Source organism: Drosophila takahashii, chromosome 3R (genome assembly GCF_030179915.1).
Source record: "Drosophila takahashii strain IR98-3 E-12201 chromosome 3R, DtakHiC1v2, whole genome shotgun sequence".
NCBI classification, from domain to species: domain Eukaryota; kingdom Metazoa; phylum Arthropoda; class Insecta; order Diptera; family Drosophilidae; genus Drosophila; species Drosophila takahashii.
The window spans coordinates 25,805,505-25,817,111 of NC_091681.1; the positions used below are offsets into that span (position 1 = coordinate 25,805,505).

The 11,607-nt window shown below is 42.9% G+C and overlaps 1 protein-coding gene across 1 annotated transcript; it reads right to left on the reverse strand.

Moving 5' to 3' along the window:
• Positions 1–3,078: 3,078 nt before the first annotated feature.
• LOC108061769 (uncharacterized) lies at positions 3,079–4,423 on the reverse strand. The gene has a single exon (XM_017148115.3). It carries the CDS (start codon positions 4,420–4,422, stop codon positions 3,079–3,081), a length of 1,344 nt encoding a protein of 447 aa, XP_017003604.3. The 5' UTR covers position 4,423.
• Positions 4,424–11,607: the final 7,184 nt, after the last annotated feature.

Here is an 11,607-nt window from a genome sequence, read left to right on the forward strand (position 1 = left end):
TTGTCGCCGTGCTGCTGCTAACCTAGCCCCCTTTTTGCCAGGCTACCTGCTCGAAAGTGCAGAGTCATTTTTGAAATTATAAAGTCATTTTGCTGCCCTTTTCGAGTCGGAATAATGGCGGAGATGCCTGGCGTTGATTTAAGCACTTTCGCTTTTCGGTTCTGTCATCTCACTGTATCAAGTGGTTACTGAGCAATGTGCACTCAATTCACTGTTATCAATTCGATATCTGTCCAATTTTTTATGAAGGGATTGAATGAAGCAAATATATTTTTAGTGAAACATTTTTCTGAGCCTCTTTTATTTAAACACCATTTAAAGAATGTATTTTATTTTAGTTATTAACTCAAGAAAGGATCTGAGTTTAGAAAATAAATCATTATTATAAGTCAGATTTTAAGGAATTTTTTAATAGTATTTTAGATATTTAAATTTTTTACTAAAAGGTTCTCTTGAAGTTTAATATTCTTTTCTTTCCTTCTTTTTAATAAACCAAACAAATTGGGGTAAATATACAAATTTTCATTTAAAATATGACTAACACTTAAACTGTTGAACAGATTTTTTTTACACCGTTACTGCTAAATGGTTTAAAAGTTTCGATAAAAATAAAATGCATGTCAATCAAATCCATACAAAAAACAAGAGAGAACGCTATAGTCGGGTGCCCCGACTATCAGATACCCGTTACTCCGCTAAAGGGAGTGCGAAGGAGGTGGAGATAAAAACTTTGATCCGCCGTAACTTTTTAACGAATGGTCCGATTTAAAAAATTTCTTCTACATTTTGATAGGTATTCATAAACACAATTAAACTGCATTTTTACTTTTCCGAAATATTGAAATTTTTAAAATCGTATATAAGCGATTGTGGGCGTTAGAGGGGGCGTGGCACCCTTTTGAAACAAACTTGCGCTGCGTAGGAACTCCTAGAATCTGCATGCAAAATGTCAATCTTCTAGCTTTTATAGTTTCCGAGATCTCAGCGTTCATACAGACAGACAGACAGACAGACAGACAGACAGACAGACAGACGGACAGACAGACGGACAGACGGACATGGCTAGATCGACTCGGCTAGTTACCCTGATCAAGAATATATATACTTTATGGGGTCGGAAACGCTTCCTTCTACCTGTTACATACTTTTGCACGAATCTAATATACCCTTTTACTCTACGAGTAACGGGTATAATCAGTTTTATTGAAGACCATTAAGAGAGGCTGCTTAAGCTTGTTTAAATCAAAAGCAAGAGTTTGATAGCATGCGTTTGTCAATTAATCGTATCCAATTCCGTGATCCGGCGTGAATGTAACCAGTGGCATTGCTCAGTGTCAGTTTCAGTGACTGTGCTGATGGGTTAAAGGTTAAAGGGTTGCAGGGTTAAAGGGCACCAGGACACAAAAGCACAGGCGGGAGTCTCATCAGCAGATTCGCGGTCAGCTATCTGACCGGAGCGCCATGTTCATTGCGTTTTGCGGCTTTTGTCATTGGCCTGCGAAGTGGGAATGTTGGATTTGGATTTGGATTCGGGTACCGCTCACCGGGACCAATGCCCATGCCCATTTGCCCGCCGGCTGTGGTGACCAGTGGTCAGATGAGTAAAATTCCTAACGAAGCGGTTAATGTGGGCAGTGCAATTATGAATTTATGCGCATTTATCCGGCAGCAAGCGCCATTTACTATTTACATTCGTAAACGAATAGATGTGCCAACGCAGACAAGCGTTGATTTGCACGCGTGCTTATTATATTTGATTTTTAGCTGGTTGCCGTCGCTTTGCGGTTTCCTTGTGCATAGGTACGTGGCATATAAATGCTAATAATGTGGCCGGCAGCGAATTAAATTGATAAATTTGATTACACAAAGGAAAAAAAACGTGTTATACAACAAAACAAAAACTTAACATTCAATAAAAGGATTTTAAAATTTTTTAATCATTGCAAGCCTAAAAAAATCAAGTTCAATGCATAATACCTACTAATGTTATTTTATTTTAGCAATTATGAAAATAAACCTTTTCAATTAAAAGCAATTTTATTTTGCGTGTAGCCCATCAAAATCAATAATTTAATATGTGGAGTTAATTTTCCCCTGACACTTTCCTTTAATTCTGCTGCAATTTAAAATATTACATTGCGTGTGGTGCAAACTTGTTCCTCATTTCTCCCTCAAAAATGGAGTCGAATGGCTCCCGCGTCAATTAGAGCTAATTTCATTAGCCGGCAATAACTTGCAGCACTTTCCACCAAAAACTACTGGCCCGACTTCTCGCGACCCTTGCGGAACTTTACTTTTTGGCTAATTTTGTTGCTGTTTCGTTAACGCCTCGCTGAAGTTGAACGTCGCGTTTATTTGTGCGTCATTGTTGCTGCTGTTGGCTCTACTTTTGCTCCTTCTGCTGCTGTTAAAAGTTGTTGCTGCCGGAGTTACATTTGGCAATTAGCCGCTGCATTTTGCTGCACTTTCGCCACTTTTGCATTGCAGCAGTCAGTCCTGGTAGCCTTTTCCCATCCCCCTGCCCATCGCACTTCAATACATATTTATTAGCCGCATTTGTTGGATCTTAGCTCAATTAAAAAGTTTTACTCGGCTACTTTTCTTCATTTGGGACCTGCCTTCTGCCTTCTGCCCTCTGACTGCGACTTCAACTTCGCCACGGAATGTCTTGTTTTGTTTTGCTGGCAGAGTTAGGAGCTAGAAACTGGGAGCTTTGGAGTTACTCTGCAGTTGCTGTCCGCTTTTCTTTTCTTTGCTCCACAAGCACTAATTGCAATTACTTTGGCCTGACTGCCCGGCGGTCAACAGCTGAAAATCAAGGGCTAAACCTGAAATACCCTAACTCAAAATACAAAAATAATAATACATCTTGAGGATGTTAAAGAAGTTATACATAATATAAGAACTTGTCTTAAATAGTAGTATACTTCATGAATACTATTTTCTAATACATAAGACCTCGAAATCTCTCGAGAGAGTATGAAAAGGAGACCAGAAGAGCTCGGAAACCAGATTAAGAATTTATTATTTAGGACTTAACATTATATGCATACATAGTAGAATTTAAAAGAGGGCTGCTCAACCCAGCAGATGATTGCCGGTGGCACTCCATCCAGGAGCCACGTAGTGGGGTCGCTGCTTGTGCACCACCGTGCGCACCACTGGCACTTTGACGGGATACGGATAGTAGACGGGCGAAACCACCGGCTTCTCCACTCGGTAGGGCACGCGTCGCTCCACCACAAAGGGAATGGGTCGCTCCACGGGCACCGGCTTCACCCGTTCGATGGGAATCTTGACCTCCTGCAGCTGCGGCACCGCCACCGTCTTGGCCACTGGTATCTTAATGGGCATGGGCTTCGGAATGGCGGCAATCACGGTGCGGGGCACTTGCATCTGAACGGTCTGCTTGTAGGGCACATGCTGCTTCTGGTAGTGGGTGACGGGCACGTTCTTGGTGATCTCGATGTGCTTGGCGAGTGGCAATCCAGCCACTGCTTTACTGCTCTCCGGGGTATGACGAACACTGGTGGTTATGGCTGGGAGATCGGCAATTTGGCCATCCTTGTGGGAGTACAACAGCTGCTGATCCTGGGCAACTCCCAATCGCTGTTGCTGTCTTTGATCTCGTAGAGGTTGCTGCTTCTGTGGCAAATGTCTGCCTGGCTGCTCCTGATTTTGATGGTGACTCGCCAAGGACTCCTCCTGCTGACGCTTCACTGGGTTAGCCAGTCTTTGGAGCTCTTTGAGCCGCTCATAGACACTGGCGTCATCCTGCTCCTGCTGCCTGTGCTCCTCCTTCTCCTGCCGGTTCTCCCGATAATTGGAAATTTGCTCGAAATGGTAATGACTGGGAGGCGTCGCAGTGGCAAACGGCACCCGCGGCCCATAGTAGTGCTCCCTGTGACGAGGCTCCTCCTCATAGCCAGCGGAATTTGGCTCATAATTTGCCGTATTAATGACAAAATCGATATTGGCCGATGGGTCGCGACGCGGCTCCTCGTCCTCGTGGAATTGCGGGTGCGAATGCAGTTTGCTGTTGTAGTAGAAGGGCACAAAGCCATTGGCCGTGGTGCCCAGGGATGGTATGGTGTGATGTGGATGTGAATTGGCGTGGTGGGTGGCAAAAAGCTTGTGAGCATAATTTCCATATGTTGCCAAGTCATCGGCCGTTGCAGTGTCAGTGGGGCCATAATAATTTCGCGTATATCCTGTTAATCCCGGCAACGATTCCACACCCGCTTCCTGGTAATGGTGTTTGCCCTGTTCCAGCGCCATCAGGGGGAAATCCGCCAGGGATAGGGGCAGTGGGGCATCTAGGGCCTCCATTGTCATGGCCAACGAGAGCCACATTAATGCATAGATCATTAATGAACTGTTGGCATGTGGGCCATTGCTTTGGCCGGATTTTGGCGGCCCCATAACGGTGGGTGTGTGTCCTGAATCCTGTGTCCCAACACCAATTCAAATCCTCGAGCGAAGTGCGTGTTTGGATGCAGCTGGTCCGCTTTGAAATGCAAATTTGTGACATCGCGTTGGTGTTTTTATAACGCCCACCCTTCTTCAAACGGATGGATATGAAGCGCACTACTTGTAATTGGATAGTCGCCGGCACTTCAAGTTCATTGGCTCTCGGCTCCGGATTGTGTAAGTGGAGGCCCTCACTTTCACTCAGCGGAGCCGTCGTCCAGATTGTCCCTTTCAGATGCAAGTGAGGTGAGTGAGGCGATCCGCTGGCCGCACAATCCGCAATCACAATCGCAAAATCCGCAGCCACCGCAATTGCAGTGCCGCAATGGACATCGACCTATGGAACAGTGGGCTGAGGTGGGAAAAAGATTAATCAAATCAATTAAAACAGGCTTTTACTTACATCTGTCTTTAAAATGTCTGTTTTAATTACAAATCAAAATAAAAATTTATTTTCCATTTTGAGGTTTTATAAATAGTTCATTTTATTCATTTAGATGAATGAATTTTACCAAATCAGTAAGGTCAAATTTTTTTAAAGGCTTTTTATCGATTTAAATTTTTGAAATCAAAAAATTAACTTGGACAAATGTGTAAGTTATTTTAAAAAGTATTTAAAGAGTATATTTGATTTCTTTAAGTTTAAAAGTTAATTTACTAATTCATTCTACACTATTTTCCTAATATTTTCTAGATGTTTTATACATACATTAATTCAAGGAATTTAAAAATCTATTACCTACTAATGTTTGGTGTCAGATACTTAAGAAACCCTCCAATTTGACTGCATTTTAAGCAGATTTCCCACGCTTTTAATCACTGTGCGAAGGTTGGGCTCCCAGCCGCATCCGATCTCACACTGTGGAGGCTTGCGGTCAATGTCGCGGCCATTTCGATGTTTGATTGCACAAATGGTGACGCTGGGTGACGTGCGTTTCATTCGCTTGCGGTGCGGTCTTTGCCAAGTGCAATTGCCGGCGATTCGTGGCCATATGAAACCCGGCTAAGATCTCGGGTTGCAGCACTTTCCGTTTTCAATTGGATGCAGTCGACGACATTCGGTATCGATGTTCTTGCATAATTTACCTGCCACGCCTCCCCACCTTTCCCCCTCCCCCCGCACAGTCACTCGCATTCGAACAACAATACACTTTCAAGCAAAAGTGATTCAATTTTAAAGAACCTTTGAGAAAATAGGATTTTCTGCGATTTTAGCTTTCACTCAAAAAAATAGGTTATTGATATGAAGTCAGGAAATATTTTTAGATATTGAAGGTTAAACAAGATTCATATCTAATTTTTCCAATGTATATTAATTCTATTAGAAATGCTTTCTGTGCAGGCGTACGACTTGAAACCTGATATTTAAGTTCTGTTTATGGAAAGCGACAACCATTTGTACTCAGTGTAGTTGCCTCAAGCGGGAAATCAAATATTTCCGCAGCAGCTAAGAGAAAGTCGGCGAAACATGGAGATAAAGTGAGTTCTTTGGGTTGCTAGCCGAGCATCTTTGGATCATTCATCATTCTGCTCTGCATTTAAGTTTGAAAAGTTCACCAGGTTGGCATCGCATCGCCACCTATATACCGGTTCAGCCACGCCCCCTTTCACCGCCACCGCCCACAGCCCACCACCGCCCCCAGTCACCGCACTTTCGGCACAAAGTATTTGCACAATTGCTGCTCGAGTTGCGCCCGAAATGACAGCGCAAAGTACACGTAAAGTGTATTTTCACATTGAATGAGGTTAAGCTTCGTTAAATTTTGCTCAGCTTCGCTGTATAGTTACACCACCCCCTTATTCTCCTCCCATGGAAACCACTTTTTTTGAGTGTGCGTGTGTGAGAGTGGGTGGTTACTTGTTGGATGCAATTTTTTTTCGCTTCTTTTTCATTACTTCAAATGCTTTCAAGCCCTGTGAAGCATATTTTAGCAAAGTTCCCATAGAAAAGAAGCCAGCCAGCTAGCTAGCCAGCCAGCCAGCTTAACGTGGCTCGAACGGTGGAGATGGAGAAGTAGTTCCGGTCAAAATAAAAAATAAAAAAAAAGAAGAAAAAATAGGGGAAAAATCCACGAAACGTTGGCAAAGTTAAATGCTTGCATACACATACTTATTAAAGTTCAAAGTTTCCTTTGGCGCTCTCTGCATAAAATCCATCATAAAATTAACAGCCGGAGAGGAACCGGGCAGAGCAGAGCAGCAGCTTTTGCTGTGACACTGAAACTTCATTAAGTCACGTTAAAACGTTAAAATGAGGAAACGGTCGTGGGAAAGGCAAAATCCACAAGTAAAAACAGAAGCCAGGAGCCAGGAGCCAAGGCTGCTTGCAAATAGCCAAGAAATTCCAGCTATGGCATAGTTGGCCAACGTCGCCGGCTGGTCTTTGTTTGACCTGGTGGTGGGTGTTGGGTGGTGCGGTGGAGGGAGGTAGGATTTTAGGGGTCCTGGGAGGAGCTTTGCCCGGTCAGCGTTGCATGCGAATTTAATCAAGTCATGCAATAGAATTTACGGTTCCATTGCCTTTCGGCCGTCGATGCGATGGTCGTCGGTTGCTGGTTGCTCCACAGATTGGGCCCCAAAACTTGGCCTTGGCTATAGTTGAGGGCCTAATGCCAACTGACGTATCCTCCCAACCCCCTTTTCTCCCCTCCCATTCCACAATTTCCTCTGGCTTTATTCCTGGAAATGTGCCGCCTGTTTGTGTTGGCTCTTGTGTTTTTTGTTCAATGCTTGTTTTAAACAATTTGCGGTCCTCGGGTCGCGGGGTTTGGGCTCAAAGTTTCCAAGACATTTTTTGGCACAGCAAAAATTCTTATACGTGATTAAATTCTTGAAATTACAATTTATAATTCGAAATTACCTATTACTTTTTAAGGGAAACGTTGAAATTTGCATAGGATTGTATGAAAAAGGTTGGGCTAGGATAGGAAAAAAAAATTTTAAGAACTATAGATCATATTTTGGATTTGTAATAATTTTTGCAAACCGAGCTATAAATATATTTTCCAGTTCTTTCGAATTTTCTTCAGTGGTAGGCACTTTCCTTACTTATTTACTGGTTCAAGGAACTTTTTTGGAATTCCCTGGTAAAAGTAACTGGCAACTGGCGGCATTTCATTGCCTCGACTTGACTCGCCAAAAGAAAGAGAGGGTCAGGCAGAGTTGTTGACTCAGGTGACCGAGGACACAGCCTCGCGTTTTGTGTAAACTTTTCGATTGACTTGAATGTCAACGCTGGCAGCTCCTTCGGCCGCTGGCTTTTAAATAAATATCAACAGTCCTAATGTGCTGAAAAGTGACCGGCACAGGAAGCAGGCAGGGAAATGAAGGAAAAATGAAATTTTTCATTACCTTCCTGGGGGCCAAAACCGCGTGTGAGGCCTCGGCCTCTTTGCCAGATTCCTCGGCTGGCCTACTGGAAATTTGCAAACCGCAATCAAAATTCCACGCCGCGGCTCTTAATTGGTCTTTCTTCAGAGTTCGGAGTTTCTTGCCATATTCCTCCTTTTTTCTTCGCCTGTCTTGGCCACCGCCTCCTATTTCATTTCATTTCATTTTCTTTCCTTTACGGCTTTGTTTTCGCCTACGTTCCACACAAATGCAAATTTCAATTACGCGTATTGCGGGGCCAAATTGAAATGCCTCGGAAAATATTTTCCTGCCCTCGGTCATAAGAAATGCAGCGCGGGTTTCACTTCAGTTCGTTTCAGTTCAGTTTGGTTAAATAAATTCCCCCCTTTTAACCCCCGATCAACAATCGCGTGCATTTCATTTGCATTTGGAATGCGCGCAGCGAGTTCGGTCCTACTTGAAATTTATTTGCTAATTTCGTAACATGTGTCCTGTTTGGGCTAAGTTGAAAACTTTTCACTCGGAATTTGAATGGCAAGTTGGGGTTGGTGGGATGGCGGGTCGCAATCCAATTCGCCTCTGCGGCTAATGAAATTTTCATTTTCTCGACTGGCCAAAAAGTTTTCCATCCATCGCCTACTTGCGGCTTTTGCGGCTCTGTTCGGTGGGCATCTAGGAATTATTTCATTTAATTGCCATTGAAATATTTAATATTAATTAATGCGCCTTAATTGCTGCTGGCTGCCGGGAAGCACTGGGTCCTTCAACTCATTAAAAACACATCAGCTCGACCTCACACATCTCGGTCACGCTCTTGTGGCCGACGCTCATCATATTAGGAGTATTAATCTTAATAATTGCTGCATATTGCCAGAAAGAATTCCGCAAAACAATGCTGGCAAAAGTTGGCGAAACAAAAGCCACAAGCCGGAATGTCCTTTCACATTTAATTCCAAGTTTTCTGCCATCTATTTGTCTTTCGTTTATGACGCCGGCCTGACTTTGTGTCTTTAACGTTTGCCGAATTATTAATGAATTTCGCCCTTGAATGGGATTTTCCTTGAGGTCACGGCTCGTGCACAAATAGAATTCGACATCAAAGAAAAGTTGCGAGCTTAATCGATGGAAGGTACACATGGATATGCACAGAAACAATTTTGTGGTCCAACTGTAATTTTGTTGTAAAAATTATTTGTAAAATTGTAGAAATTATGGATGCATGCTTGATTATAATAATAATTAAAAGTAGTTATATAGTTGTAAATGGTACCGAAGAATCCATTAAAATGTATATATTTGTATCTTATCCGACCTTAGAATTACCCATATTTTCATCATTTTATAAATCCATTATTTATTATCAATTAAATTAATATTTATTGGAATTTATAACTTGATTCAGACCTATTAATTCCGCAAATAGTTTTGCATTTGCCTATATTGTTCCGACACATTTTATCCTATTTCTCCGCCATTTGAAGTGATGCAAATCCATTCCGATTATCGGCAACTGACGACAGTCCTAACGAAAACAGACATTTCTAGAACGAGCAGACTGGACGTGTAATATGCAGTAACTGATACCAGAAGGGCTTTTAGCCTGAAGCTTGGCCATCAAATGCAAGAGACTTTGATGGACTGCATTTGATTAAATTAGTGTGCATTTGAGTTGGAAACGCTTCGGCCTTAATGGCTGCCACATCACTCAGCCGGAATTTACTTGTGCCGCCTCTGCCTCGGAGAATTTAACCAAAAATATGTGAGTTTGTGTGGACCGCGCAATGTAATCGTAGTTAAATTGAAAAAGTTTAGACCATTTGTTTTATTTTTATAGTTTGTATATCGCACACAAATGCACACATGGCCCACATGCCCCACTGAGTGGCCGCAGTTCGTTTCGTGCTCACTGCGAGAATTTAGTATTTTATTGAGTTGTTTTGATGGTTATTTAATGAAGTGCAATTTCAGTTTTCGCACACTCAACACCACGATTTATTCAGGAACGGTGTGTGCATGTGGGATGTGCTGTGTGTTGTGTGTGCCGGCAGTGAGTGGATGTTGATGAGGATGTCCAAATGGAAAACCGGATGGATGGCGGAAAAATACATGCGGCTGAGTGATTGCCGTATAAAATTAGGCATGCTTTTCAAAATGCAGTCTCGATTTGCTTTTGTTTTCTATGTGGGGTGAGGGGTGCAGTTTCGACTACCCCTTTGCATTCAATTTGGCACGTTTCAATATAATATTGAGCGCAATTTCTGTGGTGGCCAATAAATCAGTTGCAAAAGCGAACAACTCAATCACAAACCGCATGCGAACATGTTCCGCAGCACAGTGGGTCAAATGAGTGAATTATGCACTGGCATTTGCAATTTTCCGGATGTTACATTCCCTTCTTCATTCCTCCAACTAAGTACAGCTGCCATCTTGCGGTCAACCGGGCTAAGTAGACCATTATCTGGCCATAACTCCCAGTCATAACTCTTGGGACCCTCTGGACCACCGTTCGGGCATATTTGCAGTTAATTTGCATGCCTCCGGTTTGTTGTGGTCAGCCTTTGAAGGACAATTAAACGCTAATGTGATTGGCACTCGCTACGAGTCGGTAGTCGGTAGTATCCACATTGCGCATACGCCGCGTGTGCTTGTGTGTCAGCACGGCTTTTCGCCGCTTTTGAATGCAAGTTTCCTGCCGCATTTCGCATTTCGCACTGCAATTAAGATAAAGATATTTACCCTTTTTGGCGGGGCAATTAGGTTTTCAGCAACTTTCCTTTCAATTAGTTTTATTGTAGCCGCTTCACCTGAAATGCCTTTAAAAGCGCATTAACTACTGTGCGAGTCCTTTAATTAGCTTGGCAGGAAGTTGCGACTCGGCTGAAAGCATTTTTGTTTCAGGCCACCGCGTACGCCGCGTCTAATTATGAGCAATTAGCAACTTGAGAAAGCTGCCAGCGAAAAGGAAACATTTATGCACCTTTGCCAGGTGCCGCTGCAAACTACAAGGGTTTTGGCGAAAAGCTTCCACAAAAGGAACGATAAGATGGCCAACGACAGAGCTGGAATTTAATTAAGTAAACATAATTAATTGGAAGATGTCTATATGTCCGATAGTCTGAGAGTCCAAAAGTCCGACCCCCGGATGATTTAATGAAGTCATTAACATAATCTGAGTTTTACATGTCGATGACAAGGACAGAGGGAAAAGGCGAGCGAACGAGGGGGAATTCACATAAATATTCATTGTGTTGGTCTCGAGCAACATGTAAGCAAAGGCAAAGTGCCATAAGCGGAAATCAATTTCTCAGAAACGAAAGTCATCTGGCTTTGGTCCTTGGATGAAACCAGGACCAGAAACCAAGCCACGACTGGAGGACACTGGAAAAAAAAGAGAAATAAGTGTGTGGATAAGAACTGGGGAATTACAAAAGCAGATTAATAAATGTGTGTATTTGGGACACTTTAAAAAGTGTGTATGTCTTGTATTCGCCTTATATATTATTTATTTTAAAATTAATTTTAAGTGAACATTTTTCTTAGATTTTTTCGCGTGTTTTGCGCATTGAGAAAATGAAGCAGAAGTTATTGGCCAGCAAAAGACGATGTTGTCTTGGCCCCACAATGTTAGCTCAGAGTCCGGCCACGCCCCCTACCCATCCGCCGCCCGCTGCGTGGGGGAATTGTCCTTATTGAATTTCAATGACACATAGCTGGGATGCCATGTCCTGTCCATATGCCCTCGCCCTCGCCCACGCCGCCTGTATCTGTATGTGTAGTTCTGTGGCA